Below are 21,496 nucleotides of genomic sequence, written 5' to 3'. Positions count from 1 at the left end.
CCAAACAGCTCCTTATGGGAACGCAACAGTGCGTCAGTGATCCAGTTATGCCCTCTTCATGATAGATGGGCCCCGGATTGATATTGGCCCACATACGCAAATGGACATGTGATGCATACGGGTCTCATTCCATACCGAAGCTCCGGTCCACAAGCTTCAACTCAGGATCCTCCATATTTTGATGCTGTATTGTTGTTATAGATTGCCCTAAAGACTAAAGTCTTTGATTTTAATCCAGCGGCTATAAAAATGTCTGATCTTAAATCTTTCGGTGGTCCATCAAATGAAGGGTGGATCTACGAGAGAGGAGACATAACCACATGAAAATGATCAATCATTGGTGGCTGGTTTCTTTTTGGCCTCACCCTCCACCATTTTAACCATTTTTAACTTTATTTCATCCCTATAGAAATTAATAAAGAAAAGGTTTTTCTATTTTATTCCCTTACATCATTAAAATTTTTAAATTATTCCCTTACATAAGTGAAATTGCTATTACGTCCCCTAATTTTTGATAAGTTGCCTTAGATTAGTCAGTCAAATTATTGAAATTGCTATTAAGTTCTAAATTCTTATAATTTGCTCATAGTTCGTCCCTCCAATCAAGAATAGTTGATGCAAGATAGAATTAGGGGACGTAATATCACCTTGAATGTTTGAGGAAGTAGTCTCAAAATACTAAAGATGTTAGGGACTAACATAGCTAAGACCCATAAAATAGCTACGTGGATATTATTTTATAAGCCCAGCTGACTGTCTGTTTTTATTTTTTTATTTATTAATTATTATTATTATTATTATTATTTGCATTTCCGTTTTATTTTCCCACCCCCTCTAAAAGCATGAGGTCCCCTTTCCCTTCCTCTCCCCCCTCGCTTCCCTCGGTCCAATCGACAGGCTTTCATCATTCTCTTCGTAGTTTTCTTTATTAATCCCCCCTTCACGCTCTTTGTTTCCCCCAAAATTTCCCAATTTTTATTGGGTTTTGTAATTGTTTTAAGTCCTAGATCTTCCCATTCTATGCTCGAATCCTTGATGAGCTCTGAATTTCTTTTCCGATCCGAAGGAGGAAAAATCCCACTTTGTTGGCTTATTAAACTTTGGGTTCTTTGAAGAAGAACTCATGTTTTGATATCTCAATCGATCAATTCTTTGTGTGTTTTCTTTTTTTTTTTTTTTTTTTTTTTTGGGTTTTTTCCTCCTCCCTTGTTTCTAGATTATTACATACCAAATGGCTCAAGAAAGTTGTAATCTTGATAAAGAGGAAACTGAGATCCTCAAGCCTTCTTCTTCTTCTTCTCCATCTTCTCCTTCCCCTTCCCCTTCCCCAGCTCATAAAGAGGAAACAGCTGAGAAAATGAAACCTCTTTCTTCTTCAACTCCTCCCAAGTCGTCGTCGTCGTCGTCATCATCATCACATCCTCCTCTGTTTGCGAACTCCGTTCAAGGATCCTCAGCTAAAAAACTCGAGAAACTGGAGGAATCGAAGCCCCTCAGCCGATCAGTAAACCGATGCTCGAACTGCCAGAAGAAGGTTGGGCTCACCGGATTCCGGTGCAGATGCGGCAGGCTCTTTTGCGGTCAGCACCGATATTCCGATGTCCACGATTGTTCGTTTGATTACAAGGCTTTGGCGAGAGAACAGATTTCTAAGGAGAATCCTGTCATCAGACCTGCTAAGATTATCAAGATCTGATCTTTTACATGCTTTTGGTTCTGGTCCCTATATCTACGAGTCGTGTTTGTTTCTGTTCTTGATTTTATGTTGGATTATATCATGTAGCTTTTAGCGCTGATTAGGTTATGGCTATGGATGAAGTTGAAGAACCATGACGGAAAATTTGTAACTCCTTCTACAGTATAGAGTTGGATTTATGTTCGTCTGTCGGTATTTATTGAGAGCAATTATTCTTTTATTTGTTTGGTCAAAGATTTTTGTGAATAAATTCCCTGTTGTGCTATTGAGATTTGAGAAAGAATTTTGTCGTGAAAGTTGAAGAGACTTAACTTCTGTTTTTTTTTTTTATGTTGTGAGTGGGGGGAAAAAGGGAAGGGAGTTTCCTTCCTCTTGGTTATACCCCAATTTGGGGTAACAAATTTTATACTATTAGGAAGTGAATCAAGAAGAACTAGGGTGAATTAACTTCACCTCCTAAGTGTTCCCAAACAAGATGAATCGTTCCCCTAACTTCCCTTTCACTCTCGTTCCCCTCAATCCAAACAAGCCCTCAGGGACAGGGAAAACCCTTCGTCTTGTGGATGACGGTCCCCTTAAATGTAAAAATTTCAGCGAGGAGTTTGGTCTAAAGAAAATGTTGTCAAAATGGTTCTCCTGTCCTGTTGTTGTTGTTGTATTCTCTTAATTCTGTTTCATGACCATTATTTGCTAAGGCTTTTGGTTGTTATTTTTGTTGCTATGGCTTTTGTCGTGCTTGTTAAATTCAGTTTTTACTCTGTAAAAATTGTTGCCAGATATAATGATATTTGTCTAGAAAAGCTTTTCGCTTATAATTTCCCTGATTCTCAAGAGTTTGGTAAGTTCTTCTAACAAAGAATTTATGTTTGCTGTTGAGCCATCAGGGAGGTTGCTTCTATAAAATGCTCCCCCTTCCATCAGCTGACGAAGAAAACCATAGCTGTTATTTTATTAATATTATCACTAAAGCCTTCTGGAAGCAAGCTCCTTTAAAATATATATTTGTGATTACTCCTTTGTTTTTTTTTCTGATGCTCCGCATTTGTCTGACCTTATGGTTGGCTTTATTGAGTGGCTATGCTATGTTTTCCCTTTCGTTACTTTCTTTTTCAAAGGGGGAAAAGCTGTGTAGAATCCACTAGCAATTTTTTTTTTTTTAAGGAAAAACAAGGGATAAACCCTGTTCAATTAAAACTAAAAATATTTGTTACAAAAGCTTTGGACACGAAGTGTATCCATATGTTAGATAACAGTAGATTTAGTTCCTTGTGATTAGGGATGTATAACTTTCTTCTTCCAAAGATCCATGAAGATGAAGAGAGGACCTTGTCGTCATTCACCGTTGACACAGATTTAAGGAAGAACCAAAGCCAGCCATACATATAATCAAAAGTAACTAAACTACTGATGTCTAACAAATAACAAAAAATCAAAAGGTAACAAGGATTATTTACAAGAAAACATAATTCCAAAGTCCACCAAAGCAAACTATCAAAACAATCATCCTGCATTACTCCTAGGTAGAGGATTGGCTTCAAGCATGTAGAGGATTGGCTTCAAGCATGGCCAAGACTTGTTCAGCTTTAGCTCCTGATTTAGCAACTGACCAATCATAAATTCCAGAAATTGCAGAATTAATTATAGTGAGATGAGAGAAATGTACTTGTTCAAAAAGAAATCTGTTCCTTGCAGTCCAAATACTCCAACATACTGAAGAAAAAAATGATACGCCACATACATCCTGTAGTACTTTGAAGGTTCTCTAAGATATAAATAAGGTCAACAAGAGAGGAAGGCCATTGAAATGGTAATGGAATTTTTTTGAAATGACTCCACACTTGTAATGATAAAGGGCATAAGAAGAACAGATGATCTCGAGATTCAGTTTGTTGTCTACAAAAAGAACACACAGAATCACCTTGCCAGCCTTTCTTCATAATAATCTCCTTTGTTTGCAATCTATTAAGACATAGAAGCCATGTAAAAACCTTGATCTTGCTAGGCAAGATAGGATTCCAAGTAAGATTGTAGAATGAAGATCTAATACCTCTCGAGACTAGGAATTTATAAAAAGAGTTGACAGTGAAAATTCCATTAGATGTGAGGGACCAGGTTGGATGATCATGTTGATTTGATATGTTAAGCATACCTAGCAGCTGTATAAACTTAACTCTATCAGAATGGGAGGTAGGTGATAAACTCCTTCTCAACACAGGTCGCCATTGCCATTTATTATTTTGAAGGAAACCCTGACTTCTCACGGATATATTAGAAGAAAAAGAAAGCTTATGAATAGAAGGAAAAAGACTAGCTAGAGAATTATGTCCTAGCCACTTATCCTCCCAGAATCTAATTTTGTCTCCAGATCCAAGATGCCAAAAAATATGATGAAGAAAATCCTCTTTATGAGCTATGATGTCATTCCAAAAAACTGAATTTGATGATTTTGGACGTAAGGTCTGTAGAAAGGAATCTCTGTTGATATATAGGTGATGAAGAAAAGACCCTACAAAAGAATCTCTATCCAAGCACTTCCACAACCATTTAGATAAAAGAGAGTTATTGAAGATGTTAATGTCCTTTACTCCCAAACCTCCTTCAATTTTGCTTGAACATACCTTTTTCCAATTAACTAGGCATTTAAAGCTTTTAGTTTCAATCTTTCCTGTCCATAAGAAGTTCTTTCTGATTTTGTCTATTTCATTGATCACCCATTTAGGCAACTTATAAAAAGACATATAATAAAGCGGTATAGATGTAAGGACGGAGTTCAAAAGGACCAATCTCCCACCAAAAGAAAGATAATTCCTTTTTCATGATGCTAGTCTTCTATGAAGGTTATCTACAACTGGTTGCCAATCAGATTTTGATAATTTCCCACATTTTAAAGGTAGACCAAGGTATTTGATTGGCAGAGAACCCACTTTACAATTAATAACCAAAGCTAGATCAATTCCTCTTTGGGTATTTCTACCAAAATGAATCAAAGAAGACTTTGAATAATTGATACCCAATCCTGATAGTTCTTCAAAGATATAAAGAATGGTTTTCAGTACTGATATATCTTTGGAGGAGCTTTTAACAAAAAGAATGGTGTCATCTGCAAATTGTAGACTCCTTATATGATTGAGAGGTTCCTTAATACCAAGAGTAGATAAAGTACCATCTTCCGCATTATTCATAATCATCCTGTTTAGAACATCAACTGATATGTTGAAAAGCATAGGTGATAAAGGATCACCCTGTTTAAGACCCCTCTTGCAGTTAAAAAAATTTGTAGGATGACCATTAACTAGAACTGCACAATTAGATGATGAGATAATGTGATAAATCCATGAGCACCATTTGGCACCAAACCCTCTTGCTTGAAGCAGATCAATGATAAAGGACCAATCAACAGAATCAAAAGCTTTTGCGAAATCAATTTTCAACATTGAAACATCTTTTTTCCTTTTGGAACAAAAATGAATAAATTCATTGGCTATAAGGCTCGAGTCCAAAGTAGATTTCCCTGATTGAAAAGAAAATTGTGTAGGAGAAACCAAAGAGGACATAAGAGGGGATAATCTGTTAGCGAGGATTTTAGTGAAGATTTTGAATAAACAGTTTATTAAACTGATAGGCCTGAAATCCTTCATCAAAGAGCTATCCTTAAGCTTTGGAATAAGAGTAATGTATACCTTATTAACTCTGTGGAGAGAAGATGGATCTTGATGAAAAGAGTTCATGATAGAGATGAGATCAATTTTGATAACATTCCAGAAGCTCTGATAAAAAAGCATAGAGAATCCATCTGGACCTGGAGCTTTGTTGGGATTCATACTGAAGACAGCATTATATATTTCTGATTCGGAAAAAGGATTTTCCAAAGATGGGAGATGAGGCTCTTGATCAGGATATAAATAAGACCAGTCAATAGAAAAGTGCCTAGAATTGGCTTGACCAAAGAGATTATAGTAGTAATCCTGAAAAGCTTGTCTGATATCTTGATTATCAGTGAGAACTTGTCCTTGATGTATGATATTAGTAATATAATTGGACTTCTTATGGAAAGAGGCTGTTTTGTGAAAGAAAGAGGTATTATTATCACCTTCTTTTAGCCATTGAATCCTAGACCTCTGTTGCCAATAGGATTCCTCCTCTTGAATAAGAGATGTATACAACCTTGTGCATTTCTTTCTTTCTTTCAAAAAAGTTTTTTTAATAAAAAATTTCGTTCTGTATGTATTGAGATGGATGAGTTGCCACTGGCCAGGCAACAATAGAAACAAGAGGTTAATATTTCCATAAGAAATCGGAGATCATCTTTATTGGGGGTAAATCTAGAGAGATGGTTAAAGGAACCAATAGTGTTATATTATAATAGAACAAACAATCAAGGATTAGAGAAATATACTACATGAATTAGAATGAGATTTCAATTGTTAATTTAATCAAGAAGATGGGGTTTACCACCAATAATTATGGGAGAAAATAATGTGTGTAACCAAATACATATATTTTAAGTGAAGACCGTGGTTTTTGCTGCTGTTGTATATCTAAATATGTATATATATTTTCCATCTCTTACTCATATCTCATATGGTGGGTAGTCATAGTGGATGTGGGAAGCCAGCCTGGATCTGCATGCAAATTGGTTCGGTTGTCTTTCTCAAGGCATGAGCAGAGCTTTGTACCCTTGTTTATGTTTAAAAAAAAAACATACCTTTTCTTGCTAGTGACTCCTACCATTGGATCTATTTGCCCCAAATTTCTCAACAGTCCAAATTGGAGGCTTTTGTGACTGTGACCATATAAATTAGAAATGTTCTCAGAGCTGATTGCCGATTGATCTGATCCATATATTTACACTAGTAGAAAAACGAGCAATCTAGACGGAAATTTCCGTCTAGATTGCTCAATTTCCCGTCTAGGTTGGTACACCTAGACGGAATTCCGTCTAGTTTGCTCGGTTTAATCTGTTTCCGTCTAGGTTGTGGTAAACTAGACGGAATTCCGTCTAGGTTGACCAACCTAGACGGATATCAAGCTAGACGGAAGTAAGAAATCCGTCTAGGTTGCTATCTAGACGGAATTCCCTCTAGGTTGGCAACCTAGACGAAATTCCGTCTAGGTTGGCAACCTAGACGGAATTCCGTCTAGGTTATTATACATAAGCCTTGGGATCTCAGTGGATTAATGCTTGGAGTGGTAACTCAAAAGCTGAAATATAAAGCTCGCTGTTTGAGAAATCCAAATTTTAACAAATAAAACAAAATATAGGTACCCAATAGAAAGTCTGTAAGAGCAGAATATTTTGTATGGACAAGATGCTGTATGGATACATCTAATATATGATGCACTAAAATGCATATATCATAGTGGGATAAAGGAAGACGAACCCAGATTTAATGGCAAGCTTGAGGGGACTTCTATAATTTCCTCTATGATCTCCTTCAATAATTCGACCAAAAACCATGTCACATGCCGTCAAAAATAGAGTGCAAACAGGTGTCCCATACCACGATGGCCAAAGATGAGGCTGTGAATGGTCACCCTAGACATAAGCACATATGTTACGCTTGTATGTTAAATCATTATAGTTAGCAAAGTTCAGAGCATCAATAACAGTTGCTTACCTCATTGAAAAAATCGATAATACAATAATCAGGCTTAATAGTCAAAACCTGATTCTGGATCAATAGATCAAGGGCATCCTGCAACAAGCTTGGAATAGCCTCCGCCTTCCGCTCTGAGAGAATGGGCTTTAAGATAATGATAGCACATTTGTACAGAATTCATTAATCGCAGAAAATGTTGTACAAGGAAGAACTTACCAGAAGAGTTCCCAGTTGTAGTTTCATCTAGTGCAGGTCCTTCAGCAATGGGGATGCCTAATTGGATCATTTCTCTCCCATGCCCTTTCATAGGCCTCTTGGATACAACAAAGGTACGCCCTGATTTTCATCATTCCAAAGAAAAGGTATTTAGTAATGCCAAACTATGAGAGGTCAAATTTATCCACAGCAAAAGCACAAAATTTCCTCATATGCAACTCTTTCTTAATGTTATAAACAACTCTTTTAATGGGAGGAAATAACACTACCAAGCCCAACCCCCACCTCACACCCTCCGCCCCAGAAAAAAAAAGGAAAAAAGGCAAAACAAAAATCACAAAGAAAAACCCCTCTTTGAATGGCATGATTCCAAATGGCATAAAAGATCGTAATTACTTATAGATGGAAGACAAAGTTCATGAGACTCCCTGGAAGATATATGAGCCCTTAGCATGCTAACAAAAACCAGTAATTCAACAATCCTCCTATAAATTTAGAAGATATCATGTTATAGAAATTCCTAAATTTTGTTCAGGTTAGATCCTTGAAGTATTGGAACAACGTAACTGAAGGGATGGACTGGTGCAAGAGGGAAAATAACAGATGTAAACATCTGAAAAGCAAGATAATATATCTCCTCATGTGTAACTCTTTATAAATACCAAACAACTCTTTACTAATGCCAAACAACTCTTTACAAAAATAAAAACAAAAAACCCACCCAAACCAACCCAAACAAAAACAAGAGGGAAAAATTCTCGAATGACATAATTCCAGATGGCCTAAAAGATTGTGGTTATACACGGAAGGGAGAGAAAGTTCATGAGACTACCTGGAACATGAGCCCTTAGCATGACTGACAAAAAAGAGAAATTCAACAGAAGAGTCTCTCCCTTATATAAATTTAGAAAATCGCCTATTATAATGCATATTTCTCACTAGCCCAAAGATTTTAGGGTATGATATATGATATCAGTCAACTATTTCATCAGATTGGCTTGCTCCTAATCTATAAGATAACTGCATCTACCCGAGTCAAATTGTATATTAAACAAATCATTCCAAATTCTTCACTGGTCGCTTAATATTTTCTTTTCAATATTTCAAATGTTTTTTTTTCTCAACCTTACAATTTTCCCCAAGTGTTAAGACTCCTGAAAAGCTCCATCATATAACTTAGAGGTATGCAAATGATCCATAGACACAGGAAGATTGGTAATCATGTATAACTAGGCCTAAAGCCTCCAACTTTTGAAAGAATAGGATTAAGTTAGTAACTAATACTGTTCTAATTGCAGAAATAGATTGGCAAAAGCTGGTTAATCATATCAAGATCTTAAGATAGCAATATTAATACAAAAACTGTAACAAAAATAAGGTACAATGAGAGATGATAACTTGTTGGATGAGAATATGAAAAAGGTAAATAACGGAGTTTACCACGGAACTCTCTTTTATGACCAGCGGCTCTCAAGTTATTTGCTAACGAATTTAGCCTTGTAATCTCTGAACTATCAAACAGCTGCTCAAAAAGTTGAAGTCCTTCAAACATAGTCATATGCTGTAAATCAAGAGGGAATGAAATCATAACTCCATGAAAATACCAGAAGTGTTTACACAGGGTACTCCATGTATATCATTGATTTCAGCTGTAAATCAAGATACATGTTTTGATTTAAAATACTTGTCATACAGTTTTTGGACACATCGACATTCAAGCATAAGAAACTAAAAAGATTATCGAAAATGTAGGTATCAGTGAAGCTAAAGTCTATCTCTGGTTTGAGCTATCAGTTAAAGTGATTATGCCTCCTTTATGTCACCATCATCCAAACCAAAGGAAGTTTAGAAGTTAAGTAGAAAAATTTTATACTTACATGGAAAAGGAATGAGTACACAACTGCAGATGAGGATTCAACATTGACATTCTATCATAAGAACTGTACGCAAAAAATTATTGTTCAAGGATCCAAGCTTTTTACCTTTTTTACTGAAAAAATTTCAGTTATCTCCAACCATAGAATTTTACCTCGCGTACATGGGTTAGAGCAAGTTTCCACAACCGGAGACTCCGGCCTACTGCAATCAATTGAAATTTTTGTGTCCTTTACGCTGCTATTTGTCTCCGAACTGAGAAGATCACTACCCCCTGAAGAAGTTGAAATAATGTACAAATTAGTGGTCATATCTCCCCTATTAGTTAGTTTAGATGTAACATATCCAAAATAGGCATTAACAAGTACAAAATTTTAACTACCTACCAGGGACAGAACTGACCATGGTTCTATAGCCCTAATTTTCTATACAGAAATTGCATTATTTGGATCCCAAGTCTCCATAGCTTTTACAATTTGACATTATACAGTAAAGAAGCATTTGTTGCCAAACATATCCAGTTAATGATAATTGCATTCTTAGTGACCTAATCACCCAGTAATCCATACAAACTGTAGAATAATTCTATTCTAAACCTCATGAAAATTAAATAACCGCAGATTGAAAGAAGCAAAACCCTAATTCTTGAAATTGGGGGGAAAGGGAAGAAAGAGTATCGTAATGGGGATGTCGTCGTCGTAGAGGATGATGGCGGCGTACGAGTACGCAAGTTCTCCAGCGGTCGACATCTCTTTGCGGGGAGGTGGTGCTCGGGGGCGAGGCTATAGGCGACGGAGGCGACGAGGGCGGGGATGCGGGTGGAGCGGGCGGTGGAGGAGAGGTGGACGAGGCCGGAGGCGGGCGAGAATATAACGATGCCGCCGCCGTGGAAGTAGAGGAGGACGGGGTGCTTGGGGCTAGGGTTAGGGTTTGGGAGGTAGAGGCGGAGGGAGTGTTGCGGGCTGGGTTGAGGGCTTGGTGAGGATGGAGATGAGAGAGGGCGGCGCTGGCAGTGGAGGTGGAGGGGGGGATGAGAGGATCTCGGCGCCGTTTTGAGGAGCAGGCGGCGTGGAGACGAGAGAGAGAGATTTGGGGAAAGAGAGGGGGGGTGGGGTTTAGATCGAGAGGGGAAGAAAAAAAGGCGCCGAAATGAAAATATAGGCGGGGAAATGAAAAAAGAGGGGGGAGGCTCCGTAATTTTTTTAGACAATCTAGACGGAATTTCCGTCTAGATTGTATCAACCTAGACGGAAATTCCGTCTAGATTGAGTGTTAATTTTAAAAAAAATAAAAACCGTCTAGTTTGTCAAACTAGACGGAAATTTCCGTCTAAATTGATTCAAACTAGACGGAACAAACTAGACGGAATTTGTTCCGTCTAGATTGCCTCAAACTAGACGGAAAAAATTCCGTCTAGTTTGTTCCGTCTAGTTTGTTCAATTTTCTACTAGTGTTAATTAAAGGGTTCCTCTCTTTTCTGGGTGCTATTTTGTTACTCTATCAAAGATAAATGAAGTGTTGGCTGTGCTGTGCACAGTAGAGGGAGAAAAGACATTTTGCCTGTAAACAATAGTTTCACATCACCTAATTTAGTGTACAGGTGGGTGTTTAAATTGGTTTTCTTCTCTTTACCCCTTGAGGGTCCTAAGGAGGGGGGTGTTTTGGGCATTCAATTTGTTTGGGCTTTGGATAAGCCGCCCGCCTCCTCTCGCCGTGTTTCGAATTCCCTTTTATTTTTGACTAACGCATTAGCCAACGGCCGTTTTGGAGAACGCACACTGAGTTTTGCGGGAAGTTCAAACTGCTGCGCGAATTTGGCAAACGTGGCTTGGATTCAGCGAGGAGTTTCAACAACTTAGGGTTTCTAAAACCCTATAAATACCGCTTCTAACTCAGTTCGTAATACACAACAACGAAAAGAAAAGTTTTACTCTTCTCTCTTCTATCTTCTGAAAACCAAAAACTCTTCTCCCTCTCAAAATCTCTGTTATTTATTTTTTTGGGGCAATCATCTTCATTTGAGAAAAAGCTCTATACTCTCGCCTGAGTACAGAGGCCAATTGCTTCGGGCATGGCTTTACGCTAGGGAAAGATGGATCGACTAGTCAGACAATAGGCGGTTTCTCAATCCTTCTAGGGCAGTGCTTTGAGTGATTGCTACCTGTATCGGGCCAGTTTTTCTGTTCAATTATTTTTCGGATTTATATGCATGCTAATAAGATAGATTGACAACAATCTAGTGAAAGTACCTTAAGAAGGGGGGGGGGAGTAGGGTATTCACTAATCTAATCCGATTACGATGCCAAATTAAAACTAATTAACAAATATATTAGCAATGAGATTTATATAATGACATATATGCAAGGATATGCAAGAATAAACAATATGACAATAGGCGAAATAAACAATGAGATAATAACAAGTGCACCAATGCTAAACACAAACACAAACAAATAATCACGGAGTTCGGTCGACCCATGACCTACGTCTCCGCTCGTCACCCTCGAGGAGAATCTCCACTATCAACTCAAATAACTACACAAAACAGTTTTCAACGCTCACAGATAACGTTTACAACTCACATGATTGTCAATACACAATACACTCCTCTAAGTGTTGGTCTAACCTGTATCACATTTATCAAGTGCTCGGAATTACGACATCTTCCTAGGATTTACAACCGACGCCACTCCTCTTCTCTAAGTGTCATTGTGTATTACAATGTGATCTAACAATGATTAAGCATAAATATAAAGAGTTTTGTTCTCTAACAAGATGAGAACTAAGTTAAGCTCACTCTCAAAGATACAACCCACAACCCAAATTACTATATGTGAAAATACTTAAGCTCAAGGGGGATGTGTGTAAACAATGAGTATAATAAAATCAAAATTAAACTCAAATCAATCTAGTATAAATATGAGAATTAAAACAATAGATAGCTAGAATATGAGTTTATAAAAACTTCTCTAAAACAAGAGAGATGGAGATATGAAGCTTGAAGCTCAAATCGAGATGATCTCCTCTTCTTCTGAAACTGTCTTCACAAAACTAAAACACACTTTTGATCTTTAAAAACTTAAAACAAACTTGCAAAAAATTATTTTAAAACTTTTCTTAGTTATATAAAAGTGTTGAGGGTTGAGGGGTATTTATATGTTCTCAAACAATAACAAAAAAAAAAAAAACAGATAAAACCCCCAAAAATCAGTTCAGGAAAAACTAGTCGTTGGTAGCTACAATGGCTCTCTGGTCGGTCGACTGATTTTATGTGTCGGTCGACTGATATGGGATCATTGGTCGACTGATGGACCGATCACATGCACGACAGATCCTGAAATTTTACACAGATGATTTTCTAAAATCAATTAAAAATAGCACATCAACTCTCAAAATCATAAAATTTTGAGGAAAGTTTCTACACATATAGATAAACATGTTAGAGTAAGAATTTCTCAAATATCACTTTTTATTTGTGAGAAATCACTATTTTAAAACAGATATTCCAGATTCTAAAAACTGCTTAAACAATTGATTTTGTAAAACCAATTCGTCATAGTAAATCAACTCCAAAAATGATAAAATTTTGGAAAATATTTATAAACATGTAATAAAACATGTTAGAAAAAGAATTTTTGAAATTTCATTTCACATTTATGAAAAATAAATTATTTTACGAACTGTTCAAGAATACGAAATCGTCAAAACTTGATTTTGATGAAATCTTTTCAAACACATTTTGAAACACTTTTCAATAGATTAATAGACTTGAGAAAAGATATAAAATAGTGTAATCAAGTCTTTAATCCATAAATACATTATTTTCCAAAATAAAGATGATAAATATGTAATAAATGTATATGTATGTAAATATAACTATTTGTTTTATATTTTAAATTGAAAGCTATAAAACGAAAAAGTGTATGTGTGTAATATTTAAGCTTATAAGCATAACACATAAAGTAAACACACCTAGACTAACAAACCACTATACCAAGGTATAGATCTTCAATAAGCTCGACTTGGTAGGATGAAGCGTAATAGAGAATATTTGACTTGAATGCACAAATGGCTTCATTCCGTTTTCGTCAACCTCCTTTGAATATCATCGTGAACGTGCAAATCCATCCAACCACCAACGGAGGATCTTTGTATAGAATACCTAACAAGAAAGTACAAACACTCAACAAACATTATTAGGAATTGTTTGTTAATCATCAAAATTGGATTAGATAGTAGGCTCATAAACATAAGACCTAACATCTAGAAGATTGATATATTATAGTTGTTAATTGTTAAATCCAAAATTATTATGCTTACTCTTAATAATTATAATCGATTCATCCAAAATAATTTTTATTTGTAATTAATTACTGTTAATTACTGTTAGAAAATTAATTTTAAAAAAAAACTTATAATTATTATTTAAATTATTAATTACGAATTACTGTTTCAAAATTAAATTGTTCTGTTCATTAGAAATACTATGTAATTAATATTACTACTATTTTTCTACTATTCATAATCTGTTCAAATATCAACTGTTTAGACTGCTAGTAATTTTACTGGTTAATATTACTAGTTTATAGATAAACTATATTTACAAACACCCTTTGCAAATAATTGACCATAATAAAATCTTGAATCAAATACATACCCTAAAGTCATACTCCTAAGTAACTAGTTGATTGGTTTTGACAAAACTTTTTATTCCTATCAGATTTCAAAATACCTAGACTAGTTAACTTGAGTCGGGCTTATGGCAAATCTTGATCATTCCAAAAGTATCAAACCTGAGAAGTTCATCGGTGTCAACTAAAAATAATAGGATAATCAGATGAGATACTGGCTCATTACCCTAGGACTCTTATCTGCTATTGACACTCCTGATTCTTCATCCATTGGATCTCAACCCATGACCTCCAACTCTCCTATTTATGGTCCTGAACCTAAACAACCTACTCCTTCTATTTCTACTTTTGATGCTAGTTCCTTCTCTAGTCCTATGAAGCCAAAAGAAATAAAATATCACTGCTGTCATAGGATCCTTAGTGCACTTACGGATAATCTTTATGACATATATTATGAGTTCAAAAGTGCCAAAGACCTATGGAATGCTCTTAATGCAGAATATGACTTTGATGATGCTGGAATTCTGCGTTTCACATTCTCTTCCTTCAATAAGTTCATGATGGCTGATAACAAGCCTATAAATGAATAAATTCATGAATTCTAAGATTACATTCGTCATATCCAATCAAAAGGAAACGCCTTTACTAATGATTACAAAGTCTCATGTCTGATTGACAAACTTCCTTCTTCCTGGTCTAGATTTGCTGGAGATCTCCGACGCAAGCAAAGAGATCTAACATTAACTGAAACTCTCAAGGCTATTCGCGTTGAAGACCAACATAGACAAAATTCCAAACCAAGACTAAAATGACAGCTAAAGTGAACTTGGTAGAGGATAAATCTAAATCTAAGAATTTTAAACTCAAAGGGAAAAAATTCAAGAAAAACCAGCAATCATTCAATAAACCATCTTCCAAATCAAATCCCAATTTATCCAGCCATAAGTCTGATGGAAAGTTTTGCTATGTCTGTGGTAGAACCAACCACTTGGTTCCCAACTGCTTCCATCGAAAGAAAGAACCAGCAATACCTGCCCCAAAAGATAAGGATCTAACAAAGTAAATATGATTGAAGAAAATCCAAATTTTTTCAGGTTAGCCTCTTTATTCTATCTTGTAAATTCTCTTACTTCTTCCACTGATTAGTACTTGGATTCTGGAGCTAATATTTACGTTTGTAATTATCGCTCTTGGTTTTCAACATACCAGGAATCATGTGGAGGAAGCATAAGCTTAGCAGATGAATCCACTAAACAAATAATGAGAAGTAAATCTCTTCTTCTTAGAGCTGGCTTTAGGATTGTAAAGATATCGAATAAATTTGTGATTACAAAGAATAATTTATTCATAGGAAAAAGCTTTATTTGTAATAGCCTTTTCAAGCTCAATGTAATTAATTCCAGTTCTAATAAAATTCCTAAATCTTCTGTTGCACAAATTGTTGAATCTTGTGATGTTTGGCGTGGATGACTTGGACATGTAAATTTTAAACTTTGTAGAAAATGATTAAATTGAAACTCATTCCTAACTCATCTCATGATCCCTCATCTAAGTGTGAGATTTGTGTTCAAGGAAAACACACTAAGAAACTCTTCAAGTCTGTAACTAGGAACTCCGAACACCTCGAATGAATTCATAGTGATGTGTGTGACTCGAACCGAGTTCTCACTCGAGAGAGTAGGCGATATTTTGTGACATTTATAGATAATCACTCCAGATATTGTTACACCTATCTTCTCAAAACTAAGGATGAAGTTTTAGATAGGTTTAAGGTGTATAAAGCTGAATCTGAGAACCAACTTGAAAAGAAGATTAAGATTTTAAGATCTAATCATGAGGGGGAGTATACCTCAAATGAAATGAATAAGTATTGCCAAGAGCACAATATTATTCATGAGGTAAGTGCTCCATATATACCATAATCTAACGGGGTAGCTCAATGAAAGAACATAACCCTTATGGACATGGTGAACTGTATGTTACTCAGTTCAAGAGCACCTAAAAGTTTCTGGGGTGAAACTCTTCTTTCTGCTTGCTTCATTCTCAATAGGGTTCCCCACAAAACTTCTGATATAACTCCTTATGAATATTTGAAGGGGAGAACTCCTAGATTGAACTTCTTCTGAGTTTAGGGTTGCGTGGCTAAGGTAGCTATTCCTAAACCTAAGAAGAGGAAAATTAGATCTAAGAATGTTGATGCTGCATTTATTGGATATGTACTAGATAGAAATGTTAACAGATTTCTAGTCATTATCTTTGAAATCAGTGACATATTCAACAATACTATCAATGAAGCAAGAGATACAGTCTACTTTGAAAATATTTTTCCTTTCAAATTCAAAATCTTAGAAAAATCCTAAATTATCTCTTCCTTCTGATCTACCATCTTCTAGTTCTTCTCAACCTCTAGATATTGAACCTCGAAGAAGTAAAAGAGGTAAAATTTAAAAGAATTTTGGAGAAGACATCTTTACCTTTCTTGTTAAAGGTGATCCAAGCTCCTTTAAGGAAGCAATGGATTCTCCTAAATTTTCTTTCTGAAAAAAAGCCATTGATAATAAAATAAAATCTATAATGGAAAATCATACTTGGATACTCACCGACTTACCTCCAGGTTGTAAGCCTGTTGGTTGCAAGTGGATATTGTTTGCGTCGGGAACAAATTTTATTGCAGCTTCCATTATAATCGTTTATCGTTACAATAGAAATAAAAGAGTGAGCTTTATGCTTTGTAAAACTTCTCTTTATAACAAAACAAGATTAGGGATGCTCTCTAGAAACACACACATAAACTATTTATTAGCTTTTTCTTACGTAGGATCTTTGCTTGTGCCGGGGACGCTGATCTGTGGACCACCATTCAATGATCCAAGTAGATCGTGAAGAAGGCTTAAAGTTGATGTTTCAATGTGGAAATAAGAACTAAAGTGAGTATCTTAGAGAGGTAAGATAAACACTCTTCTCAAGATTAAGTCAAAGCTTAGATCTCGAGGAAACACTGAAGGCTTTGAGGATTCTTTGAAAATGGTGAAAGACTCTCTCTCTCGTGCTCGAAGTTCGCCAAAATATCAAGTCTCCCCTCTCAGATCAGCTTCTTCTCATATACAGGTGTGTCAAAGGGGTATTTATAGCTTTTGGAAGCCAAACTAAAGATAAAAAGCTGAAACCAACCCTATCGGATAACTCTCATTTCCAATACAGTGTTTACTATCCCGGATAAAGGGGTTGTTCCAGGCAGTTTTGTAACCGACGCTCATTCTGTTAAATACCATAATTTTTGAGGATTATGGGTGGATTTTCAGTTTGTAACGGACTCTCTGCGTTTAAGGATGTTCCTAAGAAGTTATGGAGCCACATGGGTCGCACGAAACTCGAGAAAACCACCGAAAAAACATCGTGTTGCCTCACCATTTCCAAGACAGCTCATGCTGTCTCGGATTCTGAGACACATTACACTGTCTCGGAAGTAGAGACAGTGTATGTTGTCTCATCATTTGTAAGACAACTTCGAGTTTTGTCGTTTCGTCATTTTGTGAGTTCCTTTGCTTCTTTTTGCATCAGATGACCTCTTCTGACTTAGATGATGAGTTCTTCATCTTTTCTTCGTATTGAGCTTTTTTTAGGACTTATAGGCAATTCTTGGCGCCTATAGATACGCCCTCCAAAGTTTTTAGCCTCCTTAGTATTTTATCAAGGAGTCTAGAATACTTTGGATAAGATAGGCCTTGCTTCCAATCTCTTCAGTATTTTATCGAGGAGACTATATAGAAGGACCTGTGAGTGGCTTTAGTTCTTTGACTTTTTCAGCTTTCAATTTACTCAATATTTTGTCAAGTAGTCTGAAATACTTCTGGTGTCGTATTTATCACTTGACCATTGTCGAAATGTGGAACTAAAATTAGTGTGTCGATATCTGAATTAGCTCGTGTCATTGAGTTGACGTTGAACTGATCATCTTTGTTAGAAATTCGTATCTGAATTGCAATTGAACTCCCAGGGATAATTTAGCATAGAATTATCCTAAGCCCAATTTTGGCGAAACTGTTGAAGCGTTGTCGGGCGTTGACTTTTGTTCTGGTGTAAACATATTTTATACTCGTACGTAGCTGGAGTCTACACAGTTTAAGTTCTTAAGGTGTTGAAGCATGGAGAAGCAGTTTATACTCGTATACTTATATACTCATTGGAGTTTCAAGGAGTAGTTTAACCTTATATACGTGTCATAGGTTCAAGGAGAAGTAGTTTATACTCATATACTCATCGGATTGTAAATATGTACCCGAAATGAGTCAAAAAATGTGACAAAAATGCGCTCAAAACACTCGTGAGACCAAACATTTGCGCGAGTCAGGTTTGGTGTTCGTCGAACATGTGCGAGATAGCTTAAGGTGTCTTGCATGCCGAGACACCTTGGACTGTCTCGGATGAATGTTGTGAGGGTCGGTTGCTGGGCCTTTAAATCCTAATCTTCGACGATTTTCTCTAACTCTCCCCGCCTTTCTCGCGTTCGAAAACCTTCCCCAAACCCTATAAAAGAGTTCTAAATCTCTCCCATCTCCTTTCTCTCTTCAATTTTGTTGGATTTGTGCTTGAGGGAACTAGGGTGTCGGCCTCCTTTCCTTGGGTTTGAGTTCTTATTTCGGTTCTTTTTCATCAAGACTTCGTCCTCCTTTGATCCTAGGTAAAACCGAACTCATGGCTTGCATCTTGTATTTTTTTCTTGAGTTTTATCTAATTCTAACCATGAAACCCTAACTCTTATAGGATTTCGGCCATTCTTCTCGGGTTCAAGTCTTTGCTTTAGTTCACTGTGCCTTAATATTTGTCGATTCTTGGTAAGAACCGAACCCGAGGGTGCTTACTTATGAATTTTTTTCAACTTTTGTTTGAAACCCTAACTTTTTCTTATAGGTTTTTAGTCAAAATTCTTCTTCGATGATGTCTCCTAAGAGATCACGCATTCTGAGGAGTAGATCAGCCTCTTACGCTCCTGAAAGAGAGGATCCCGTAGCTTCTTCATATGGGGGTGAGTTTTTACTGATTTTGTTGATTCAAAAGTCAATATTTTGAGTAGTATCATTGTTTTCTCTCGTTCGCGAGGCATTCAGGAAGAGCCAGTATCCTCCTTTGTGGGGATTGACGCTTAATAGACGTATTTTACTTGGTCAAAACATGTCTCAAAGCAAAAGAGATGATTTTACACTATCTTGCTATCCGTAGGGCAGGGTATATTATCATGTTGTTTACGTGACAATGTATGTTTCCATTTATGTGTGAAACGGTGGAAATCGTCTCGTAAATCACAAGATAGTGACTCTATCTCGTGGATTTGTGAGATGAGTTGAACTCCTTGTTTTACCTATAGAAATATTCTTTCAACTGCGCTTGACGAATCACCTTTCATTCACCATAGTTAATTTCACTTTGGAAGTATTTTTCCCCTCACAGCTGTTTGGGTCAAAAGTTGATTTCATTGCCAATGAACTCATTACAACTGTTTATAAATTACAAGTTCAAAAAAGAGAAAAGTCGATCTTTTTATAAGATCTCCTTATACAATAAAAATAAAAGATCACAACTCTTGTCAAACTACACACAAAAGCAGTTTATCTCCTGTTGTTTGCGTGGGAACTTCGCCTGTGCCGGGGACGCGTTAGTCCGTGGACCGTCACGGATTAGATCTGGTTGACAGAAAAAGTTAATCAAAGATCCTACTTCATGAATGAAGTAATCACAGAAGCGGTAATCCTGACCAAGCGAGATTACGACTCTTTTCGAGATCAAGATCAAGCTTGATCAGGAGGAAAGGGGGTAAGGGTCTCAGATCTCTTGAAATCCACTCTTTATGCACAGGAGATCGTCGATATCTAGCTAACCCTATCTGAAATTCGTGGCTATGCCCTCACAAAACCAGCAACACCTCCCCCTCTTGATTATTTTTCCACCCTTCTGAAATGAGCTCCCAGAACTGTATTTATAGGCTTCAGTTGGGGGTTTTTTGGATAAGAACAATGGATTCAGTATTATCTTCAGTTAATAACCATATAACAACATTTAGAGATAACATCTAGGCAGTTAGGAACTTCTGGAACAGAAGAAATCCCATGAAAACAGGTCAAAAACCCAAAAACGCGTTTTTGGCTCAAACCTGGCCGAACCACTGGTTCTTGGCCGAGTCGTTTCGATGCAACTCGGCCGCCAGCGGCTATTTCAGTCTTCCGGGTCGTTATGCGTATTTCGTTGTTTTGTTGACTTGTACGCTTCACCAATTCGTTTCGTGCATTTCTGTAACATGGAGGTGGCTGATGAGTGTGCATGTCACTTGGTTTGCCGTTTTGGTGGCCGATGAGCGTACGGGCCATTTGGCGGTGGCCGGTGAGCACGCGGGCCACTGCAGGATCAATAATAGTCATGCTTACCATCAAGCCTTTGAACATTTCTCCGATGTTGACGTCAGAATCCCACACTAAAGAATCTGACGAATGTCCATCCCCATGATTGTTAACCTACCAGCAACACTCATTGGAGGACGAAGAGATGTAGCCTAGACCCCTCTTATGCTCATAGTAATTGTTAGACTTTCCTTTTGGTACATAGGAAGGTCGGGGTGGAACCCGAAGGCCTTGACCAAAGCGAAGGCCTTGACCAAAGCGAAGACCTTCTTCGAGCATAAGATCATATCCCCACTTCTTCATGTAGTCGTGTGCATGCGGGCTATATCTGAGGAAGTGTTGGCCAGGATGTTCATCATCACCGTTGTTCTCCAAGAAAAGATTCAGTGATAGAAATGATTCTCCTTTTCTAAAGAATGTCTTTCCCACCTCCTGTCTTTGTAGAAAGGACGAAAGTTGTCCTAGAGGAATCTTGGAAACGTTTCTTCGTCATGCAAGATGACTGGAGTGGTATATGTATGTTGGCGTTTCTGTACAATCCCTAATTACATCATCAAGACAAGGCACATACTCTAAACTATCATTTATTGCATAATTACTATCGACAAGCTGCCAATTACAACTTCTGTTTGATGATTCTCCACCGTCAAGATCGATTACAAAGGGTTCAATGTCATTAAATACAAGACCTTCGTCGTAATCGACCCCGACTTCGGTATCAGCTTCTTCTTTGTTGTCCGTGCCCTGTGCCGATGGTTCAGTATCAGATTTAGCACCATATAGAAGGGAGTCAGTAAAATAATTTTTCAACCCCTTAAATGGTTGTTTATCCGTAACCACCATCTTGACCTTATTATTAGTGTTCACATACTTCAAACACTAATGGGGGGTAGAAGGAAGTATAACATTACTATGAATCCAGGGTCGACCCAATAGTAAGTTATAGAAAGTCTCTATATCAATCACATAACACGTGACCTCAGACTTCAAATCTCCAAGCTGGTACTTCACTCGGATTTTACCTAGTGGCCTGGATCCACTAATGTTGAATAACAGTGATTGTGGACGCCAACTTGCTGGCGAGAA

The 21,496-nt window shown here is 36.9% G+C and overlaps 2 protein-coding genes across 2 annotated transcripts; one reads left to right on the top strand and one right to left on the bottom strand.

Annotated features, from left to right (window-relative positions):
• On the top strand, positions 853-1,961 carry LOC109837588 (zinc finger AN1 domain-containing stress-associated protein 15-like). The gene has a single exon (XM_020405901.1). It carries the CDS (start codon positions 1,232-1,234, stop codon positions 1,694-1,696), a length of 465 nt encoding a protein of 154 aa, XP_020261490.1. The 5' UTR covers positions 853-1,231; the 3' UTR covers positions 1,697-1,961.
• Positions 6,854-9,792, bottom strand: LOC109838818. The gene is made up of 7 exons (XM_020407240.1): positions 9,774-9,792; positions 9,495-9,661; positions 9,390-9,440; positions 8,953-9,073; positions 7,513-7,632; positions 7,315-7,427; positions 6,854-7,232 (listed from the first exon to the last, which is right to left on the bottom strand). The coding sequence occupies exons 1-7, from the start codon at positions 9,790-9,792 to the stop codon at positions 7,038-7,040; spliced, it is 786 nt and encodes a 261-aa protein (XP_020262829.1). The 3' UTR covers positions 6,854-7,037.

The sequence above is a fragment of the Asparagus officinalis genome, chromosome 4 (genome assembly GCF_001876935.1).
Source record: "Asparagus officinalis chromosome 4, Aspof.V1, whole genome shotgun sequence".
NCBI lineage: Eukaryota > Viridiplantae > Streptophyta > Magnoliopsida > Asparagales > Asparagaceae > Asparagus > Asparagus officinalis.
Note: the sequence above shows the minus strand (reverse complement) of the source record. Positions and strands in the feature narration are given on the sequence as shown.